At 43.9% G+C, this 24,011-nt stretch overlaps 1 protein-coding gene across 1 annotated transcript; it reads left to right on the top strand.

Annotated features, from left to right (window-relative positions):
- The first annotated feature begins 247 nt into the window (after positions 1–247).
- Positions 248–22,856, top strand: LOC126923763 (inhibin beta chain). The gene is made up of 5 exons (XM_050737539.1): positions 248–2,855; positions 18,582–18,802; positions 19,296–19,530; positions 19,973–20,150; positions 21,155–22,856. Exons 1-5 carry the CDS (start codon positions 1,994–1,996, stop codon positions 21,393–21,395), a joined length of 1,737 nt encoding a protein of 578 aa, XP_050593496.1. The 5' UTR covers positions 248–1,993; the 3' UTR covers positions 21,396–22,856.
- Positions 22,857–24,011: the final 1,155 nt, after the last annotated feature.

The following is a 24,011-nucleotide window of genomic DNA, read 5'->3' as shown; positions in this document are numbered from 1 at the left end:
ACGTACGTATAATCAGGCTGGAAGAAAGAAACGAAAAATAGACAAATGCTTGGACGTCGAATGAATATACAGTAAATGGTAGGTAGAAGAATAGTCGAGGAACGGCTGCAAGCATAACGTATACGAGGGATCAGCTACGTAAAGTTATCGGGGAGTTTAGCCGATTGTTGCAGTATCTATATCGTGGTGGGTGGGTGGATAGTGTTTCACTGGTCAGTGGTGGTATTGGTGGCGGCGGTCGCGACGGTCGCGACGGTCGCTACGACGCTGGTGGTGGTGGTGGTGGTGGTGCTACTGCTGCTGCTGCTGCTGCTGCTGCTGCTGCTGCTGGTGCTGGTGCTGCTGCTGCTGGTGGTGTTGGTGGTGCTGCTGCTGGTGCTGCTGCTGCTGCTGCTAGCGGTGATGGTAAGGCGGTGGTGGTATCGGTATTGGTAGTGGTGGTGGATGCCCCTCAGTGTCCGGCGCGCCTCCGACAAGCGTGCCTCGGTCGTTATAGGGATCCTTTGGCGTTTCGTCGTTATCGTGGATGATACCGGCGAGCAAAGCAAAAGAGAGGAAAGAAAGGGAACGAGAAGTAAGAGAATACGAGAAAAGTAAAGGTCGATCGCTGCAGTTTGTCGATTAGTTAAAAAGAATTTTCGTTGATTCTCGCTGAAACGCGACCACCTTGCCTCGAATTTTCAATCTGATTGCATAGATCGAAAAGGATGTGCGCGAGGAATTTGACAATTTCAAAAGGACACGTCTGGAGCACGCTTCGGTCAGAATCGCAGCCGATTTTCCACGGACAATAAAGAGACATTAGGCGAGTGAAAGAGACAGGGGAAGACAACGGGTAGATCGCAAAGGACTCGATCCGGAGAACCGTTCGTCGATCATCGAAAGGCTTTCTATTTGAAAATCGGCTCAAATGCCGCTCGTTGTACGTGCTGTCGCTTCAAGCCTTTAAATGGTGCATCATTCCGAGGACCTTAGCCGTAGTGAAACATTAGGTACGCATAGAAAGTGTCCGAGAAAGTCTAGAAGACCTTAGTGGGCGATTTTGAAAATTGACCGCCCGTTAGAAGAATATACGATCGTATCGTCGTATCGAGGGATTCGGGTCAACGATTTCGTGCCCCATGTAACAATCAGTCGAGTAGTCGAATAGTTGAAATCGGTCGTTGGAGAATCGGAAGAAAGGGAAGAAGAGAAAAATTAAGGTAGGGCTGTTGTAACACGCTGGTGAAGATAAAAAATAACTACACGTGTAAAAGAGTAAAAAGAAGATCCAGAAGAGGCTAGAGGAAAGGTCACGAGGTAGTAGAAGAAGAGGAAGAAGAAAAAGAAGAAGAAGAAGAAGAAGAGGAAGGAGAAAAAAGGAAAAAGAGGAAAAGCAAGGGGACGAAAAATAAAAAAAAAAGATATTTAATTAGAGGCGCGTACCCGTGGACGTGCAATCGGTGGAAACGAAAGCGCGAATGGCCGAAAACGCGAGCAGGGTGTACCCGGTTACGGCGGTCCATCTTGCGGGTGAGATCGATCCTGAAACAGCGGCACCGGGTAGTTGGTAATGGGGGGTTTAGGCGAGAATGCCTTTTCCCTGTCGCCGTCGTCGTCGTCGTCGTCGTCATCGCCATCGTCGTCGTCACCGTCCCACTCGAATTTTACCTTCTCAACAGGTTCCTGTCGTGGTCGTCACGCCCTCTTATCTCTGTATCGTTGCTCGGAAACGAGGATTACTCCTCCTTGTACGGACACTGAGCATCCCGTTTATTCGGATCGTAATAGTAACAGTATCGCGATCGGTTCGGCGGTCGGCACCGTTTCTCATCCGACTCGTAGTACCGATAGGATTAGAAGCGAACGTGACCAAATCGGTGGTGGTGATCGCCGATCGAGAAAATCGAAAGATACCTTGCTCGAACCGGAAGCGGATCGAGAAGGAGAGAGAAGAAAGATCAGAGGAAGGAGGAGGTGGTGGTGGGGGTGGAGGAGGTGACTCGCCGCCGAAATGCACCAGGTGTCGTACAGATCAGGACTCAATTCGAATGCAGGTCGAAACGAGAGGTTCTGGAAGAAGATCGAGTGCCGGGATCGGCGTTGCCGTGCTCATCAGCATGCTGCCGCTGGCAAAGACGCTCCTACCGCCACAACGTACGATCCATCGATCGCTTCGAGTCGATCGTGCCGAGATCAACGATCTCACCTACCCCCCTCTCGCATTTTATTCAGATACAGAGGATCCTTGCCACCTTCGAACGTCTTTCTTATAGGGTTGGCGCTCTGGTGTTTAACATTTTCGCCCGTACAACCGCGACAGAATCATCATCAAACATGTCCAGGTTGTCCGCATCAGCAGCACCAGCAACACCACCAACAACACAGAGAACATCAACAGGAACAAGACCAACAACAACATATACACGAGACGCACTATAGGGGCGGTGGTTCCGAAAGGAAGGACACCGTTACGCCTACTCCGGACGACCTAAGGTTGGAGGCTATCAAACACCAGATACTCACTAAACTCGGCCTTAGGGCACGACCGGATGTGAACAGAACTTTGGCCACCGTACCAAGGCACTTGGCTCTCGAAACTCTATACAGAGCCGAGGCTCAGTCCTCTCGTTATCCATCTTCCGATAGATCGAGGAACGATCGCGAGAACGTGTACTCCGCAGAGTTCCTTTACGGTGCCGACGAATACTCCTATAGGAATCTCGATCAACGAGTCGACAGCTCTACGAAAGACAACAACGCGAGGATCGCTTCTTCCTATCGAGGCTATGGCGAACACGAGGGCCAAGAACCGGAAGAGGAGATGGACGATTTCTACGCGAGAACCTCCGAGATCATCACGTTTGCCGAACCTGGTAAGTTTCCACCCTTCCATCAGTTTTGTCCTTCATCGCTCGATCCTTCGTCTTCTTATTGCCAGACATTCGTCCGTCGTCCGTTGTTCGTCGTCCGTCGTGGGTCGTTCGTCGCACAAGCTCTTGAAACGCGCACGCCTTCTTCAAGCTTACGAACCACACAGTTTTCCAAACGATAGTTGTCTTTCCTAATTTTCTGAATTACTTCGATCCAGTTAGATTTACGATATCACGCTGCGCTATTAGTATCGATTACGTTGTTCTAACGCCACACATCGATAAGAGCCAACAAATCGCTACTTACAATTAGTTCACGCGAATCTATATGGACAGTTTTATTCTCTTTGTTAGAGACGGTATCGATTCGACGATCATCGGCCGATGACGAAACGGAAATCGTTGAACGGATAGAAAGGCGTGGTTGGTACATAAAAATCGTTCGAAACTCTTACGTTTCTCGACCGACAAGCGGCTAAAAATGGTCCCACCGAATATCAAGGTTTGTTGTTAAAACGATTAATCGATCGTTCGGATATTTTTGCAATCTCTGCCAAATGTACAATTGCGCGAAACGTCTCGTAGCTTGGCACGCATGCAGCTACCTACAATTTTATTCCAACTTTGTACAGATAATCGCAACAGTGGTGTTTCGTTACGGCGTGGATACAATTTTAATGTGGTTTATATAACACGCGTAATTAATCGCTATGTAAATGACCTAATGAATACAATGGCATAGAAATACTTTTTGCAGCCGCTGTAAGAGCGTTCTGCGGTAAGTATTCGAGAATTTTCGTGAGTCGCTGTATTACCGTCGACGATTTAGTTTCCGTTCGATCGGACTTTTCGCGAACCACCACGTTGCAAATGGAATACGTGGTTCGTTCAGTCCACTTGGTCGATTGGCCTGTTGCCTGAATCGCGAGCAGATGAATCGCCAAAGAACAACAGGATTGCTGGGAATAATAGAAAAGAGAGAAAGAGAGTGCGAGTAGAGGGTGGATTTAGGCGAAGAAAAGGAGAGGAAAAGAGGTACATATACGCAGAAAATGTCACGAACGACACCTTGATTCGCATGCATGCGTGGCCACACGGCTGAAGCCACGTGGCTCGTAGATATGGGTGTCGCGCCACGACAGTCTATAGTTCGTTCTGTAGTTCAGTAACTCTAAGTTTAACAATAAGGGTAATAGAGCTAGCCGGAGCTACAAGAAACACGTTGGCCAGCATTTACGACCGTGTCATTCCTATCGTATTCGTCGTGGTTAAATTAACGAATTCTTTCGGCGTATACAGTGGCACACGAATACGTGTCATAGGAAACTTTTACATATATGTGTGTTGTATAAAATATTTGACAAATATTTCATTGGCCCTGTGTAACGAGACACGGTTGTCGTCGTCGTATTGGTCAAATTTGAAGCTGGTCTGAGAACGTACGTAAAAGTTACGAGACATTCGCTGCAAACACGTATTTGGTAGAAAAATGGTAAAATATCACTGGCTTCTATGTACGTTTACAGATTTCCTTCAAACTTCTCCGATATAATCGCGATAGTCTCGTTATAGTGCTGACGAAGTTGCAAAATGTTTCGTACGACACACACGCTATATTGGTAAAAAGTTTCCACAGGATCTTCAATACTACACTGTCCTGTCTAGTAGCAGCTTCTTATTTTTCGAGATACGTTCAAACAAAGTTACGTTACACGGATAGTTATGAATTAGAACGAGTAACGATAAAGATGACAAAAGGAAAACGAGGAAAAACTTTAGTTTCCTCCACTTTCGAAATCCGTACAATTCAGTTAAACAGGATAGAAATATAAGGGGAAAAATTTATAGGACAAATCAAAAGAGACGATAGATATATCGTTCAATTCGTATTTAATATCAGGTGCACTAGTATTTACTAGTATAAACTAGTAGTTATAGACCTATAAGAATGCCATCTCGTAAAGAAAAAGTTGGTACACGTTTCAGAGTCAATGATTCGGTGATTTAAGGGGAACGAGCGATCGGTTGGATCCGCCGAGACCACGCTACGATAGACGATCGTATTAATCGGCATTCGGTTGTTGCAAGCGCGTGTCAACCTTAAGGAATCTTTTCTGTTTGCCGAAACGAGAGCAAGATGGAAGTAAAAATGTTAGAGGATCGTAGCAGGATTAATTCGTCGTGGCGACAAACAGCGATAAGCATAAAACGAACGACTCTGATATTCCAAGACGGTCGTTTGGTTTGGTTGTTAGAGTACAGGGTGTTGGTGAATATTTCGCACGCGCGCAAATTCGTGGTCGTCGCCCTGGCGGCGCACATCGGTTGCTCGATAAGCGTGTTACAATACGACATGCGTAATACTTTAACGTTAATATTGCCGTCACTATACATAGCCGGTGAACACGTCATTCTTTTTGAAGAAACTAAAGAAACTATAAAGCACCATCGCCTCTTTCGTATCGATCTCTTCAGCAACGAGGGAGGGGGAGGGGCGCGGAGTAACTTTTCTTCCACATTTTTCCTTTTTGAGCCGCGTAACACGCCGAAATTTCTATAGTCCGTGGTATCACCTGACTCGGTGTACGAACATCGTTTACTAGCCAGATTTTCTTCGAATAAATCTCGTTCGCACACAGATAAGTGGGGCGACTTAGATGCCGGACAAATACGACCGGATGCTGGAGATCGAAGAATAGGAAACGACGAAACTCGGTCTCGATGAGGCGAAGCTTCGTGGAACGCGAAACATGGAACGCCGCAAAAATCGCGTGCAAATTTCTTCTTCGTTCGTTACGAAAATGATCGAAATTGTTGGAAATAAATCGATCCGATCGATTCTCAACGCGTTGATTCGCTAGATTTTTCGAGACGATTGAAACGAGATACATTTTCGTGGACTAAAAAATTGTCGATAACTAGCGACAGAGTGGACAATGGTACGATATTTTGTCGAAATTGAACGTTATGGTGTAACGTATAGGGAAGTATCGCGATTGCCAGCGTAAAAGATATAAAATACCAGTGGCGAAGAATGCGTTAGACAAATTCGTCGAGGTGAAGAAGAATAGTTTATGGAGAGAATAGATATGAGAAAGCATTTGAACAATGTGAAGAATTTCAAGGACTCGAACAATTTCAAGAATTTCCAGGTTTACGAGTAAACGGCAGAACTTTGCGATTAATCTGCTACGTAGCAACCGGTTTACGTTTAAACGTTTACCTAACGAGAGAATCGAGCTTCGAATTTTATTTTACTAGATACGTTAAGTTAAATTAAAAATCGCGCGTGTATCGAGTGGTTGCTCGGGAAAAGTAACTACGTAGATAGCAACCGATGATTAATTTACTGATAACTCAAGGACGATGCTCTTTAAATAACACGGCTTATTTGTCATTTCGGAGCATCCAAGTGAACCAAAGTATCTTCTTAGTTTTTCTTCCTTCAACTAAAAATATTTAGTCGTTATTTCATGGCAGCATGCTATAATATCGATATCATTCAGAAGATAAGAAACGCGACAAGTTTCGCATATCTGAATATATAAACAACCGATTGTTTGCTTGTAATTACGAAGTAAAATCTCAAAATGCTTTCCTTTATTCTTGCTGCATGCGCATCTCCCATTCTTCCTCAATTATTCCAACGTATATAGCCTGGCCATTATTTATCGAACGATATAACTGGCAGTAATTTTCGAAAGGAAACCGTCGTTCTTGACAGGGAATTGCACTGTCGTGTCTAAACGCAGTCGTCAGTTGCTTAATTAATAATTAGTTATACTGGAATATACATATGTATACTCGTGTTACCGTAGACGGGAGCCAAATTTCCGAATGTTCTCTCCGACGATTCTTCTCTTTTCCTCTTCGTTGAATCTTTTCTTGGGATCGTATTCGTTCCGTGGAAAGTTTTCTATGTTGAGCAACTTTCTGATTATTCGAACCTCTCGGCACAAGAACACGGTCTAATTGATTTTCTGTCTAAACCATCTGCCTTTACGTAAAGATGCGAGACATAGATTTTTTCAATCGCACAAGGCCTACCCAACTATGAAAATAATTTCTATTTATGTACGATCGTTTATGTATCCATTTAGCTACGAAAATAATTCCTATTTATGTACGATCGTTCGGATTCGTTCGATCGATCCGATTACTCTGTTTCCATCGCTTAAAATGTTTTTCATTAACATCGAGATTCGTGTTTCTTTCTTCCTGTCCTTGTTTATTTAATGTTCATTAGCGTATCCTTTACATGTACATTGGTGCAAATGAGTCGGAATATTTCGTTTTCTAACACTTTTATAGTTGTTCAGAAGCCGTAAGAATTTATTTCTTTGATATCGATCGACAATTTTCTATACGGTACACGTATTACGCGAATATTAATACCAATACCGAATAAAGTAAAATTTATTAGAGCTTTTCGATCGATGTAAGTAGATGTCCCGATAACGTTACAGCTACACACGACGATATATTTGTTTAAAAATCAATTATTAACTTGCATTATAGTAGTTGCGACACTTCGTGCATTTTAACAAGTTACGTATCGCATGCGATTGGTACCGCCTTTGCCAAGCTTCTACAATTTATCACTTGTTACTAGACTGCGGATATTTATGCAAGTTCATGCCTTTACGGTAACAACTAAACGAGCGAGATTTGCTTCACCTGCTATATCTTACAACTAGTATTTTACTTTGAATATCTCGCGTATCTTTCGACATTATTCGCATTCTTGCATATTTTTGTTTACAAACGCATAAAAGTCCGCAATCTACTTATTGTTCATATAGAAAAATGCTACGGGTGCCTTAAAACAATTACAAAAGGCAAGACACCCTTGCTGTAACCGAGAGATCGATTTACGAGTCGGAAACTTTTCTATCCCGATATAAAATCCTCCTCAGCGATTCTAGTGCTTTTTCTCGCTTTCCATTTTCAATTTACTAACGTTGTTAATTAATAAATTATTGTACAATTGGAGATTGCTAGCAAACCTCCGACTATTACCCAACCCGCTCGATTATCCGAGTTGTCTCGTCCTTCGACCTGCTCGGATAAACCAAGTTCCGTCGAATTTTCCTAAAAACATTAGAAAATACGTCAAGGTTCGATCGTCGAATTTGTGAGTTGATTCAAGTTACTAGGATTTTCCACGTCGTAGAATCGACTCTATTAGGATGTCAGCCTCCAGGACGATAATCAAGTAACTTTATTTACGGACTGATCGAATTTCGGCAAATTCTTTCGCGAATTGCACTTATGGCGCCCGTACATTATTTTGAAAATACTCGTTCTGTCTGACTATTAATTCCTTGTAAGGTTCGTCGAGCTGCAATTGCGTTCGGATGCAATTTCGTTTCAGTATTCGTGCAATCGGGTGTTTTCAGATTCTTGGTAAAATGTTTGCGCGACAAGAGCAAGGAAGAAGAGAGAGGACAAATGAAAAAATGTCGAGGAACGTTCACAGTGGCAGATACGGTAGGTACCGCGATGCGTACCGCCATAATATGAAAGAAATGGCCACGACGAGCGCGATATCCGTTTCGCCGTTCCTTCAAATGTTCGTCATCGCCGAAAAAGATCTTATCGTAATAAATTTCCACTATAGGAGCAGGAGTTGGCATAATACGCGTTCGACGTTTGTTCTCTTTTAAAAGGACTTGGCGACGAGTCTGTTGAACGCGATTCTCTGTGAAAGCTCGGCCGGTCGCAGCCAGTAACTCGTGACACTAGTTCGCAATTTGTAACTCGTAACTCGTCGTAATTCGTTGTACGTACAAATCGTGACGAACGAAACGGAAATCCTTTTGCTTTTCACCTTCCCCTTCCTATTCTTTCGATTGAATACGAACGGAGATGTTAAAATTATTGTTTCTCGTCGCTTCTCGCGAACGGCAATGCTTCGGAAGATTCAAATCGAAATATCTGTCCGAAAACTATAACAGGCTTTTGGACAGTAGATTCACCCTTTTTTATAGAAAATAACGAGTCGCGTGGATCAATAATACTTTTCCTAGTTTGGTAAAATAAAAGCTGCCATAACTGGATCGACCATCAAGACGATACAATCCTTTTAGTTTTATAATCAATAAAATTACAATTTCATCCCCCGACGTGACACATTTTCAAGATTTGGAAAATATAATGAATTTTTTTACAATAATAAGCTGAGAACCCTGTCCTATGGAAAATAGCAGTGGACCAATTTGCACCATTACGATCCTCAACCCTCCATATAGGGTTAAAAGCATTTTCGCTCGGCTCTTCCCCTTTTGTCGCTAGAAAATAAAATATTCGCCGCTCATGGCAACGAGATCCAGTCTCTGGACGAGGCTCAAGCAGTATATTGGATCGGGAAATTACAATGTGTTTCACCGATACGCAATTTCACACGGCATGATACCGGCGATAGTTCAAAACGAATTATACACGATGCGAACTTAAGAGCATTCGAGAATTGGGTAGATCTCGTTCGAATTTTATCGAATGTACAGCGTTGTATTAGACTCGTGTATTAAATATTTTCAAAATATCCAACTGTCTTACTGAAGCGAAGTAAAGTCGAGCGAGCGTTCCCTTCGCCACGATGATTTCAATTGTGAATCGGGCATTTCCAAGGAGAAAGCAATTTTAAAATCTACCCAAAACATAGCTTCTTTGCTAATAGTTTAGGTTCGTTGCATAGATCGCGCAACGATTACCTTCCTTATCGGATCGTCGATCGTTTCCCAGCGATGTTCGTCTAAGGTTATACCGTTGTATCTCTTTAATCGTCTGGAAGAAAGAAGGGAAAAAGCACGACAGAAAATTGTATCTGAGAAAGTCGTGCAGCGAAGTGGCGAGTTCGTTCAACCTGAGGGCAAATGCATGGACAAATTTTTCGAATAGGACACGCGTAGGTTAAAAGACACTGCGTTGCACGGGGTTCGTGCGAAAGGAAGAATAGGGAGATTTCTTCCTGGTTGCCTCCTTTTTCTTGTACGAGAAGAAAATGAGGATGAAAAGAAGAAGGAGGTAGAAAAGAGGTAGGAAGGAGGTGGTGGATGCTAGTGGCGGTCGGGCGACGTTGGTGCGGGATACGGGTAGAAACGTCGGAGCAGGGAGGCTGACGGGATGTTCAAAGTGGGATGGTACGGTTCGACATGCGTTGGAGTGGGACAGGGTCGAACTCATGGACGAACGAGCCGACGGATAGGACGGCTGGCGCCTGTAGTCAGATCGATGCACGTGGCTCCAGCTGGGCGCCGCTCTTCGTACATCTCCTACTACACCCCCTTTATTCCCTCTTGACTCTCCTCATCCTACCGCACTACACTCTCCGCTCTAGGATAGAAATCAAGGGTGTGCTTCTCCGTCTTCTATCCCGTTGCTTGCGTTGCTCGTGCTGTTTCTACCGTTGCTTCCTCCGCTTTCCTCCGACTTTATATCCCAACCCTATCTTTCCTCCCGTCTTCTCTCCATTCGTTTCATATTTATACTTAACGTTTCTTCTTCGTTTGCTTCTTTTTTCTTTTTCATTTGATCGATTCTCGACTACGATCTCTCACCTTTCCCATCGTTTTCTCTTCGATGGAATACAAAGATCGATTAAAAGTCATCGAGCTTTTTCCTTTACCCCGTGGCGATGCCCATGGGCGAACGATCGACGCGATTTTCATTCGAATTCGCGTTTCTCGTTCCGCGAGATGGAAACATCGTTGCTCATCTCCTTGGTGCATCGTATAATTTCAGCGACATTCGTCGATACAAAGAACGAATGGAACAGGCCGGTCAAAGACTCAAAGATCGAAACAATCTCGGTGGCGATAGCGTGGAACGAGCGCGGAATTCCCTTTTCCAAAACGCCTAGACGCGAACAGAATCCTTAATCATGCCCCTTAACAAAAGAGTACGAGTCGTCTAATTGTTCGCCGGACTTGGGATACTTTGCCTTGGGAAACGCCCCGTTTTCATCCCTCCACTGCCACCCTACCCCGTGCGCCACCCTCTACCCTTCTCCCGTCTCTCTCCTCCTCCTGCCTCCTTCTCCTTCAACCCCCTACCTCACAGCCCCTCTCTTCTCGTCTCGCCAACCCCTTGCCGCAATCGAATGCGTTTCATATTTTCCGCAGAGTCAATCGATCAACTTTACGACTTAAAGCGACTGGCTTTCCATTTTTGGAAATTAAACGTACAGGACATTGAGGCGCATCCAAAGCGAGAATCGCGATACGCGAATGCGAGGTACGAGTTAAAGCTGCGTGGAATTCGATCCGATCGATCGGCATTCCGTGATTTTATCGATCGCGGGGGCACGTCCAAGACTTTGAAATTTTTCGAGGAGCAAGGGAAACGTAGGAAACGCGTCGCATACACAGCGCACGTGTCGTACGAAACGTTTAGAAATTTCGCTACTTTCTCTCGCGAGACACGAGCACGTTATACCGATAAAGTTTGAAAGAAAACCGAAAACGCGCATATAGAAGCTACAAGGTACTTTGCCCAAGTCGAAAATATTTAAACAGTCAATTATCCGTTATATTTCAACAAACGTTGCAAATTCCAAAAAATTTCGTACGATACGAAAAACGCGTTACGTGAAAGGTTTCCGTGGTGAGCGGTCGGACACTTTGAAGATTCGAAATTTGGAGAACGAGCGGTATACTCGGAGAACAGAACGCTGTGTAAGAATGTAATTTATCGAATGTAATTTATGACGTGAATTCACGACGGCTATGATAACATCACCGCGACAACGGATTACTTCGCGATGCGGATGGTAGCGAAACACGCGACAAGTATGATATAGACACGTTTTCCAGGAACATAACCTTCTGGACTGTTATCGTACAAACGAGCCAGTCCATTTCCTCTACACCGTGAATCAACCGTTTGTTTGTAACATCGACCGACATGCCTAGAACCTCGTTCAGATTAGTCAAATCACCTAAATTCGAGTAACTTGTGGTCACTTTACCAACGTGAATCTCTCATCTGCAGCGTTTTATTTTTGCCATTAGCGTGTACATTTTACCATCGTATTGCGTATTACAATCTTAGACTGAAATAGGAAAACGACGTTCGTTTTCTATAGATTAAAAAATCTAATCGATATTTGAATTATAGGAATGGAAGCTAAGTATTTATGCCGCCCGCTAAATTCTATACACGCAGCTATATCGTGTACATACTTTGGATAGGTAGATGCAAAAATGCACGGCACGCGCGTAATATGCAGAAGTTTCTGAACTATCCAGAGCGTAACTATCGTATTTAACGTGCGGAAGAAACGTCTGCTTACGTTACGTTTCTTTAGCCATTTTAGAAACTTTCGTACATCGTGCGGATCCGCTGTATTTTCGCCCCTTACGAATTTCTTCCATTTCCAGGTTTTTAGACAATTTTTGCGTTCGAACGCCGTGTTCGATCGAAAGCGTTCAAACTCGGTTACGCGTCTGGCTCACAGGAAGTCTGATGTTCAGAGTCGTTCTCGCCGATGGAACCTGTCGATGAAAGAAAAACGCGGTGGATTCGAAACTCCGATGACGTTAAACGACATTCGCGTCGGCGACTGTGGAACATCGATCAGAAAAAAGTCGCAACGCTCGAAGCAAGATGAATCGGTAGTCGTCACCTGCGAGCACGTGATTTCAATCGCGAGTCGCGAGGGTAGGTAGCGCGAACGAAGGAGCGAGCGAACGACCACGTGGCGACGATAGATCTGGATCAGGGTTACCAACCAGCTATATCTGACCCTCTTATTTGACCGACCGTATTACGGTCAATCGCCTCGGCCCTATATAAGATACGCGATATACCATGAGGTTGTGGACACGATATTATTGAGCAACGCATCGGTATCGTGTCGTTCCGTAATTAGATTCGCACCGAGGTCGACGGTGTTGGACTCTCGACCGTGGACGACAGAGAACGTGGTAGCGACAAAGTTACGTTGCATGCGATGTCGTTTCTCATAGTACCGCCGCGATTCCCATCATCCGTGAGTCGCGTCGTGTCTCGTCCTGTCGCCTGATCTCGCTCTATCTCACCCAGTCGTCTAATAAATTTCAACACTTCGTTTTTACACACGCAACGTAATAACCTTTTAACGTTACAATCATCGATCGGTCGACTTTTTGGTTTTGCCCTGCCTCTACATCCTCGTTTCTATCTATTGGGTTGGCAATATCACCTAATGACAAAATCCGCAATCGCTTAATTGCCAAGCTAACATTTCCTCGGATTTTCTTATTTCCTTTTCTTTCGCGATTCCTATGTTTCTCTGTCCTTGCATTGCTTTCCTCTTGGACTGTTGTTACGGATGCGTGTTTCCACGCATGATCTTCGGATAGATGGAACGTTCCTATATCGTTTTCTTATTTCTACAAACCTGTCCCAAGTTTTACGCGTTCGTATTTTTATCGTTCTTTCGTAAGAAAAATTTTATTTGAATTACGTCGTGCAAATAGGGAAGAATACGCTTCTCGTTTGTTCGAGGTTCGCAGAAGCGATCGAGACTCTCGTTGACGCGGATACACGACCCTGCGTGCAAATAAAACTCGTAACATTACGATTTATTTCTTCGATTCTTCTTCGTCTATTTTCCAATGAAAATTCATGCGGTGAATTCGAACATTACGTCGATTGTCTCAGACTACGCCCCGCACTCTGACAGACTCATTCAGTTAGCAGTCCCCTAAATTTTCCTTGACTCGTTCAAAGTACCACGATACGGAGTTTTCTTTCGTCCTCTCTATTTCTTCTTTATTTACCCATCCATGTTTCCAGCCACGTTTATTAACATTTTGCCGATAAAAGAAATTCTTTCGATTCCCTCCTGCCCCATACACTTTCATGGTAGTTTTATCAACGCAGCTCGTATTCCTGTTCTTTCTTTTTTCCCCTGTTCCCATCTAATCCCAATGTTCGTAGGAAACCGCTCGCATTTTTATTTCTCTTACGTTAGTTTACATCGATTTAGCGATTCGACGCACCCCTACGATCCAACTACCTTTGCTCCTTATCTCTAGAACAGTTCTAGCGAATATTCTTCTCGGACAAGAACACTGACGTATCGAATCAACGGTTATCGGTTCATCTCGAAGAAATTCCCCTTGTTTCGACGACGAAGAAGAAAACTATTTCGATGTTTCATCAGGTTACTTTTAGCGATTGTTCCGTGAAATCTCGTTACATTTCTTCTAACATTCTTTATATTCCCCTGCTACTAGTGTACAACTTTTGTAGTTGATTTTTCATGTATTTCGATGAAATAATCCAGAAAGCCAAACGAGGTAATGGGCAGTGCGTCGAAGTGGGTAAATTGGGATCGAATTAACAACTTTGTTACCCTGTTTTTGGATCGATACTGTCAAAATTATATATATGTTTCATTTTTTTCCACCCCCTTTTGCTCGTCTTGCCTTCTCTCTCTCTCTCTCTCTCTCTCTCTCTCTCTCTCTCTCTCTCTCTCTCTCTCTCTCTGTCTCTTTCTCTCTGTTCTCTTTCTTGTTACAAAGTTAACTCCTACTCCTTGCCTCTATGTCTCCTCCCGTCTTCCCTTTTCTTCGCCTTTACTCAGTGTTCATTCGTAGCGATTTTCCTCTGCGTTACTATGCTGCGCGACGTCTTAAATGGACGACTTGGCGACGAAGAGACCCCTCTTTCCTTTAGTGACATGCTCCCACACCAAATTTACGGGCACATCCTCCCTTGATCGCGCTAACCTCGTTTACGAGCAGTCGCACAGCAGCGAAAGAAAAAGAACGAGACTTGGGGAGGAAACCGCGGAATCAAAAGATATTATTCCGTCATCTTCTTGCATAAGATGCTCCCGATGCTGCGAGCGATCTTTCACGATTTATCGTTTCATCACCCACGGACACGCGTAAATTTTTTATCGTGACATCTTAAATCTGATAAACGACAGGATTCTTACAATTAGCTTCACGTACGTATCAAAGGTATAGGTGAAAGGTGCAATGTATATATATTTTTCGTGATTTTAAGATCTTTGTGAACATAGCGATAGAAATGGGTTAAGATGATCAGCATCTTCAATTTCTGCTCGATACAATTCAATTTTCGATACAATTCAAAATTACGCACATCGCAGGGAAATTACGCTTAATGAGATGGCAAAGTTACTAAGCGATTCAAGTTTTCTTAGAACCAACGTTCATCCGATAGTGAGCCAAGGCATAGGCATCGCTCTTTGTAATACGGCATAGCCCTATAACGCGTTTCGCCCAGTAAATATTATAATCGTGGATACTTTGAACATTTCGTATATTCTCGCATATTATGTACAAACTTTGTATCTTTACACTCGGATTTTCTAGGTTTCGATACGTAACTCGAGTCTCGGTATATCGATGGATCAATATATCGTACGTGCTTTTGTATCCATCTTCGAATCTTTTTATTTCTGATTTTGTATAGAGAGTCGAAAGCATTCGTCGTTATTACTGTTTAGAACGTGCGTATCGTGTTCATGCGATACCACCCAAGCGCTCTCGATCCAGCGAATGGCATCCTTAAATCTTGTCTACTCCAACGATCCACAAATCGTCCCGTGTCTACGCAAAGTAACGATTTCTTTACTCGGACCAATGGAAATTTCCAGCCTTTAGAATTTGCTTAAACGTTCCGCTCGATCGATCGAATAAAATCATTATAATTTGATATATTCGCATTCCTCTAATGAAAACGTACATTACGGAATATAAGCAAGCGTGCGGATATTTGCGAGCGGCGATGCATATTCGCGCAACCTAATCGTAACTCCACAATTTCCCAATTTTTCCAACTTTTTCGCAACGCTGCGATCGAAAGATGAATACGCGTTTTCTATAACGAGGCATCGGTTTCGAGGCAAATATCAACTCGGCGTTGCACCATCGACCGAGCGATATTCGTACGCAGGGTTGCCCATACGAAAAAGATGCGAGTTATCAAAGCGAGAAAATGGGAATGGAGATTCAGTGGTGTGTCGCATTGCGGCGCAGCGGCAAAAGTACCCGATGCACCGACCTCGAAAAGTGCGACACACGATGCACTCGAAACTCGAGCGAGGCCGGACGAAAGTCGTACAACGCCTCTCTCGATTCGTCAGTTCGCGCGCGCTTAACGGCTGTTACAAACGACGACGAATTCGTCGCTCTCCACGTCGACGAAAAAGATGACTCCTCGCCAACTCCCTACACGAATTAATACGTTCGATTCGATTAATCGGCAAACGATGATTTCGCTATGAATTTGTATCAAGCAACGAAACGCAAATATATGGAAATACTACTTGTGGTTGGACATCAGAGGGAATCGAGAAGAAAATAAAGTATTCCTAATTCTATAATTATGAAACAAGAATAAATACCTTGTTTCTCGTCGTGTTAACCACGGCAAATAAGAATAGTACGTTCTTAGATGGCTTTGTATTATAGTTATGAGACGCGGTTGCATAAGAGGGTTAACTATTCTGCGTAAAGTTGCAGACTGAATCTTAAGATATTGAAACTTAGCTGTCTCAGACAACGTCTATCCTAACCCCTGGTTAATCTAATCGTAGTAACGTTACGCGGTGATTTCACGGTTTACAAAACGATCCCTAGAACACGCTCGTTCGACCGGAGAATAAAGGAAAATTATTTTCACCCTTATCGCGGACCGTGTCATCCGCTTAGCAAAGGAGGGGAACGAGAAGGAGCGAAAAGGAGGCCAAGATATCCTACGATATATACATACGAAACATGTAGCATTTATTTCGACGTCTTGTTCTACGAAATCGAGATCGTAGATACGAGAACCCGTGTACGCGTTCCGTTAAAATACTAAATTACTTCTGGTCGTTTATCTCCCATTGTCAGCGACGAATATCCTTTCTTTCCTTCTCTTCTACTAGAGATGAGAGTATCGGATCGAAAATCGGTTGTAATCCTTAACGAAATAACGACAGGAGCGTCAGTTTGCAGTAGAAATCCCGGTGTCGACAAAGAATTGACGCCGCCGTGCCGTCTCATCGAAATAAGAGGACGCTCGGGAAACGACAATTGCTGGAAACCTTGTGGCGAGTCTGGCGATCCACGAGCCAAAATCTCCACTGGTCGTGGCACATGACGGACGATATTGATCGCGTAATAAAGATTTCCGTTTCATTTGCTTCGAACGAACGCGATCTATCCATTAACGATAGCATCGGATGCCGATAGCGAAAGAGACGCGCGATTTCGTACGATTTTCTAATAAAAAACAAATACTCGACTAATTATTAGACCGCGGATAATTATATCACGCAATGCACACAATTAAAGACAGCGAATTAAAGACTTTTTCTCCCGCGTTCGCTTCTCGACTACGAAAATTTCTCCTTTCCCTGCGTCTTTAAATTTCCCACGCGTCCATGAAACTGCACGATCCAGCAACGATCTAACTTAGAATACGAATATGAATATTCTACCTCTTCGTGTGCGTGACTGTACGCTTCTATATCGGTTGGTCCATACTTGAAGGGTTAAACGAGTAGAGCCAAAAGATCGGTAGGTTGAATATCTTCGTGGTTGGCGTCACGACGCTCTAGACTCTAGACCATAGACGTCGGGGGTAACGTTGAGGGTGTGGACGTCGTTGGCTCTAGTAGGGGAGTCTCCGATTGTGTCTATGTCGGTATCGGTGTCTACGTTGTTGTCGTTGGTGTTGGTCTGAGCGTCGGTGTCGATGTCGGTGTCGGTGTCGGTGTCGGTGTCGGTGTCGGTGTCGGTGTCGGTGTCGGTGTCGGTGTCGGTGTCGGTGTCGGTGTCGGTGTCGGTGTCGGTGTCGGTGTCGGTGTCGGTGTCGGTGTCGGCGTCGGTGTCGGTGTCGACGGTGTCAGTGTCGGTGGTGCCTACAGGCTGGCTGCACAAGGGTAGGAAAGAAAAGGAAATAACGGGACAGTGAGCGGAGAGAGGAGGGTAAGGAACGAAATGAAAGGGGTGAAGTGGCGAAAGAGAGAAGAAGCGCGGGTTGCGGGGAATGGAAGGCGGAAGACAGACGGGTGGCAGACACCCCATGCTTATCCTCGTCCCTCCAACGGCACTCGGTCCGTGACTCACTAAACCGTTAAGGGATAAAGCCGCGCTGCTTTCACAGTATGCGCACACACCGACACCGATATTTGCAGATCCGCGTGTGTTAACCTGCGCCCGTGTCTACGCGTGCACTGCTCGATAGCTTCGATGTATCTCTCGTTACGCTTGTACACGAACAACCTTCTCTCGCCTCTTATATTTCATCGCACTCTCCTATGTATATGCGAATCCCTGTGTCTCCCGCCAACACACGCTGCTCCTGGCACACGAGCTTCCAACCGCCGAGTGCATTACACTTTCTCTCTCCTTATCCCTGCATCTCGCGTTCTTTTTCTCTATATGTATACATATATATATATATTACATATATTCGTTTTGGTTCTTGCTATTAGACAGTTTTTGTAGTATAACGAGCGGTTATATACGGGCGAGATTACGCTCGAACGATAAAGCGATTCACCTCTGAAAAAGAAATTCATCTTGATTGTAATCCTCGTTACGTCTGTCGGATTTCGTCACGAGTCCTTCTTAGTCGCTACCGATATTCTCTCGTTTCAATTTCACGCTATCGCGTCGCGTTGTTGGAACGAAAAATTCAAATAGACATAAAAATTGGCGTGGTCTTTTATCTCGCTCGATGACTCTTTTTAACGAAACGAATGCTTCTTGTTCGCAGGACGTACGCTGAACGGACAGCCGTTATTGGAATTTCCAATGTCCAGTGGAGAACCCGCGTTGGAGCCACTGAGGATCAAAAGAGCAACCCTCTGGACCAGAGTGGAATTCAGGCACGCCCACCATTATCAACATCATCGTCAGAGTCAAACGAACCAAAGAAATATTACTCTCTGGGTATTTAGAGTACGCTGCGGCAACACGACGCACTTGCGTGGAAAGGTAATCTTAACCGGTCGATTATTTAGATTCGCTTGGATGTTCTTGTTGCATATATGTAACGCGTCGAGTAATTAACTTTCATACTTTTCCCTTTATAATCGCGTGTTTTTCGCTACTGAATATTCCGAATGCGCGCGTTTATACAGAGCGTTTCAGAAAGCTCTTTTTCTTACTTGTCTCGACGAGTGCCACGTGTCAGTTGCTCTTCGTCGCATCTAGAATTTTCGTGCGATAATTATACGTACGATAGCGATAAGAAAAAGGACGCTCGACCACTTTCGTTCGACTTATATAAATGTAATCGCGTTAAAACGTACTGCGATCTTAAGTCGTCTTACCAATCGTTCGTCCAATATTAGCGACTACGGTTGACGGGTTTCAGCCGATCGGGAAGCTTCGAGTAATGCCGAGTAGGGTGAAAAATAAAATAATTCGCGGTCGTTCTCCTTCCCTGGTGAAAAACGGATAAATGGATATACGCGTGGTTTCGTAGGAGCTAGGTCAATACTTGGAGATGGTCACGTCGCTGGGAGTAAACGTTGGACAACTGGGTTGGCTCAAGTTCGACGTCACCAAGGTTGTGAACAGTTGGTACACGACGAGTCGGGATACCGCCAGAGATAAATTAACGTTGCTCGTCGACTGTACCGGATGTGGTTCGCACGTCTACGTATCGACCTTTGACGGACATTCCCCGCACGTAATCGAGTCATCTTTAAACGCAAAAGGTATCCAACTATCCTGACGTTTTCTTTTCCCAACAGATGCTCGACTTATTACGGAATATTTGTTTGAACGCGTAGAAATATCGTCAGCGCTGTAATCGGTCGATCATCGGTGATCGTTTCGTAAGATTTGAAGACACCGCGAAACTACAGAACACGTTCGAACGTGTAAGAGTTACAGGTTCCTAGCGACACTTTCAGCAGAAAATGAACAGTGTCTTAAACATATTGAATGCGATTAAACGTATTGAACATAGGTTCCACTCAATATTACGGCTAATTAACACAACGAATAATCAACCGTTCGAACGCTTTGGTGATCTTCTCGAAGCATATCTTTATATTTTTATATTCGTTTCAAATTTGCCTATTGCAAACGTGATAATCGTGTCTCGTGGCAGTATTAGCGAATAATCAGAAAGTTACGAAAAACTACGTTTCGCAGGTACTCAAGATCCGGATAGGCCTTTCCTAGTCGTCCGCACGGATCCCGCGGCTGTGAAACGTGTTAGAAGGCGAGCGATCGAGTGCAGCGGTGCTATAAAGGGTCAATGCTGCAAGCAAAGGTTCTACGTAAACTTTTCTCAACTCGGCTGGGACGACTGGATAATCGCTCCTCAAGGGTAAGGACGATAACGAAATAGTATCGTAAAACTCTGAAGCGCGATCCTCTTGCGACGTAAGGTGAGCTAAAGTTATTCGAGTCGTCAACTTAAAATGCAATCTTCGATTTTGCGACATCGATAGAGCGATCGAAATCGTCGTAGGCTACAAAGCGGATTTTTACGCGTTTATTTAACAACGCGATAACACGCAAAGTGTACGTAATATGCAAAAATACGGACGATATCGATAGCGTGGTATCTGTTATTCGGTGATTTCTCAGTGGTTCGGTGAAATTCCTAGATTCTGTTTGTCAACTTAGGTTCAGAAAAGTACGAGTTTGCAGTGCTGTGTATAGTTTCACCCAGTCGAAGGAACAAACGAGGTGTTGCATTATTGACACAACGTCGTCGGGGTGGATGGTTGTTTTGCCGATCGGATTGTTATCGAGTTAGCGTACGCAGACACGAGTGGAGTGGGGTTTACGCGTTGTACGATAGCACGAGACGGTACTTTCGCGCACAGCCGTCGATCAGTAACTGCAAGTCATTCGTAGGGTATCCCGTGAAATCAGAGTGTCGCTTACAAGTGCAACGGCCCTAAACCCTTAACTTACCAGCAATTATTGCAAACAGAATTGTCTGGAGCTTAACGAAGTTTGCCGCTCTGCGGGAACACGCACGCACGGGAAACAGAAATTCGATAATCTGCTTCAAATTTTCCCGAATTAAATACAATTTCTATTTTACCGTATAATACAATTCTATTTTACCGTAAATATAGATATCCTTGAACTGTATATATCGACGAAAACTCTGCCAGATTAATCCTTCGCGTAAATATTCGTCAACCCGAACTTGCTTCGACCAAACTGGTAACAATGCCGATCGCGGACAGAGAATTTCTCTAGTTACACGAAATGACGGACGTTGGTCCAAGTTGGTATCGTCGCTTTGAAAAACTTGCTTGTGAAAATTATGGAAACTACCTGGAGTAACGTAAACGGGTTATTCGATCTGCGTAGGTACTACGCGAATTACTGCAGGGGAGACTGCGCGGCCGGACACAGAACACCGGACACCTTCCTCAATTACTACACCCATGTGATCGAGGAATACCGAAAGATGGATCGACTGGCTGGCATGCAGCCCTGCTGCGCTCCCCTCAAGTTCTCGCCGATGTCGTTGATCTACTACGGTCCTGACTCCAACATCATCAAGAGAGATCTACCAAAGATGGTAGTGGACGAATGCGGCTGCCCTTAAACGTTCGTCTTCTACTCCATACATAGCTCCTTCTATGCTCTCCCTTCGCGCTCCCTTTACGCTCCCTTTACGCTCCCTTTACAATCCCTCCGTGTATGCTGTTCGTACGCAGCCTGTACGCGGACTCTAAGTCCATTCGAAGAGGCTAGTGCGTCCACTGAAACGGCCTTTTCGAGATTTTCAGCGAGGTACGGTATACATATTTATACGCGTCGGATCTTCGTCCGGCGTTCCTTCGATATCGTCAAATTTCATAACGCTTTGGCCGCAGAATTCGTGGCTGTTGATCGCGACGAGGCCGTTTAGTAGGTCGTGGTCGTCACCAGCGTGCTACTTCAATTTTCCATTCGCTCTGTATATACGTAGTTCGTGGCGGAATGTAACGAAGTTGTTCGTTGGAAAGCAAACTAGACGCGTTTCGACTTTGCTCGCGATCCGACAGGCTTCTTACTTCTTAGATAAACTGGCTCCGATTGGATGGTAAATGGACGATCGGATCGCGCGTTCTCGCTCGTTGGTGGTTCGGTCGCCACACCCAACGAATCGCCGGATTCGCAATCGCGATCTGAAAGCGTTCAGGGTAGAACGGGGCAAAGAAGAAACGCGGATTCAGCCGTTAACGTGAACGTTTTCTAATAAGACTTGTAGCTAAATTACTTGCTCGTTTATTAATAAGAGCTGGCTGAGAGTAAATAGAAACGGACATGAAGCGAGTGTGTGCGTGTGAGAGGAAGACCGAGAGCCAGAGCGCGTGAGGAAACGTGTGAAAGGAAGGGAACGTGAAAGTAACGCGAACGTAACTGGATGAAAAAAAGAGTGGAAATAGGAGCACGAATAAAGGAGAAACGTATAAAGGAAAGAACGGTCGGTTGGTTTTGACCGACAACCACCGTTCAACAAGAATTACGTTCGTTTCGTTTCCACGCCACGTTATTAATGATTGCTCGTGGCAAAGAGCACGGGATTCAAAGGGAGTTTGGAGAGGAAAGAAGCTACGCGAAACGAACTTCTTGCTAGGAGCTTAGTCTTTTCGTACTAGTTGCGCGATTAAGAGGAAAACGAAGGGAAAGGAACTAATGAAAGTAAAAATGAGTGATTCCAATTTTAGGGTTTATGTATTACGTATGTATATTATATATACATACAGACACTCGAGGTGATTTAACCGAGTATAAATATTTAAATACGAGCGTAAAGTTTAAGTGTAAACTATAAAGAAAAAAAAGAAACTCAATCTGATTGCCTTGTTTTTTATGCGAAACGTTTGAAAGTATCGAAGAAAACGACTTAAATTGAAAAAAAAAAAGCAAAAAATATTATAAAATGCATGCGTACATGATAGATTTATATGTATATGTATCTACATGTTCATATATGTATAAATGAAATATAGATACATACACACGAGGGACGATAATAGGAAAAAGAAAAAAAAAGACGCAAAATATTCGATGTAGCAGGGATGGGAGGGTGGGAATTTTTGGGAAGGGTGCGGGTGGGGCGGGGTGGGTGGTCTTAAGTGCAAAACGGATTAACGAAAATCACAATATAATTCTTATTTATTAACTAACTTAATCAACAATATTTCCATAATAACAGCCGATAGGATGAATCGTTGAAAACGTCACAACGGTGTTGTAAGATAAACATTTTTCTTAACTCAAAGTTATAAAACAACTTTATAAAAGTTCCAGTCTCTTATAAATACAACCTGCCAATTTCACAAGGGTATTAGAAAAGAAAGACTCGCGCGCGAATTTCGCGCGTGCACACTGTGTACGTTCGTAACGCACATGTTCTAGGCAGTAACTATACCTAACAAAGTACACGTAACAATTATTCGGTTCATCAAAAGACAAAGTCTCTCCTAAAGGGTTTTCTCCGGATTTTTTACATGCGTACTATCTGTGTTCTTATCGGCGAGAAGAGTTCGAAAATTGCATTAGATCATCGTCAATCGGATAAACGTTCGACGAAGCGACGTGGAAGGAAGAAGAAAAAAGAGAAAAAGAAGAAAATACGGATAAACAATTACACGTACGAATAATTGTACATACGTATGTAGCAATCGCATTGCCAGTTACACGAGAAGGCGCGAGACTCTTTCCAATGATAATTAGTCGAAGGAGATTGACTCGATAGGACGATAGATACGCAATGACAAGTTGAAGAGGCGTGTAAATTACAAGTAATAACGAACAATACAAAATGACAATAATTAATCGATGGTCTCGAAGAAGATCGCGAACAATGGAACAACAGTTTTTCCTTTTCGTTGTTAGACAAACTAGTAAACGTTCGTCTATAATCTTAGTTTCCTTAGATTTTTCATAAAACTCGTGTCGAACGAAACACGGTACTGATATCGTTATAGAAAACGGCGCGTCGTGTGTAAAGAAAGATTGAACGACACGCGCCGCGCGATGTCCAAACGATATAGAAAAAAGTTAAAAATTAATTAACGAGCATACGGTAACTTTTAACACGAAAGATGTACGTATATTGAATTATTCGTGGGACAGTTGATTGACCCACGCAGCCTTACTGGGCCTTATTAAAATATGTATCTTTGCATCATTACTAAAAGTCTATGTACTAATTTAACGATAAAGCATA

The sequence above is a fragment of the Bombus affinis genome, chromosome 13 (genome assembly GCF_024516045.1).
Source record: "Bombus affinis isolate iyBomAffi1 chromosome 13, iyBomAffi1.2, whole genome shotgun sequence".
Lineage (NCBI taxonomy): Eukaryota > Metazoa > Arthropoda > Insecta > Hymenoptera > Apidae > Bombus > Bombus affinis.
Note: the sequence above shows the minus strand (reverse complement) of the source record. Positions and strands in the feature narration are given on the sequence as shown.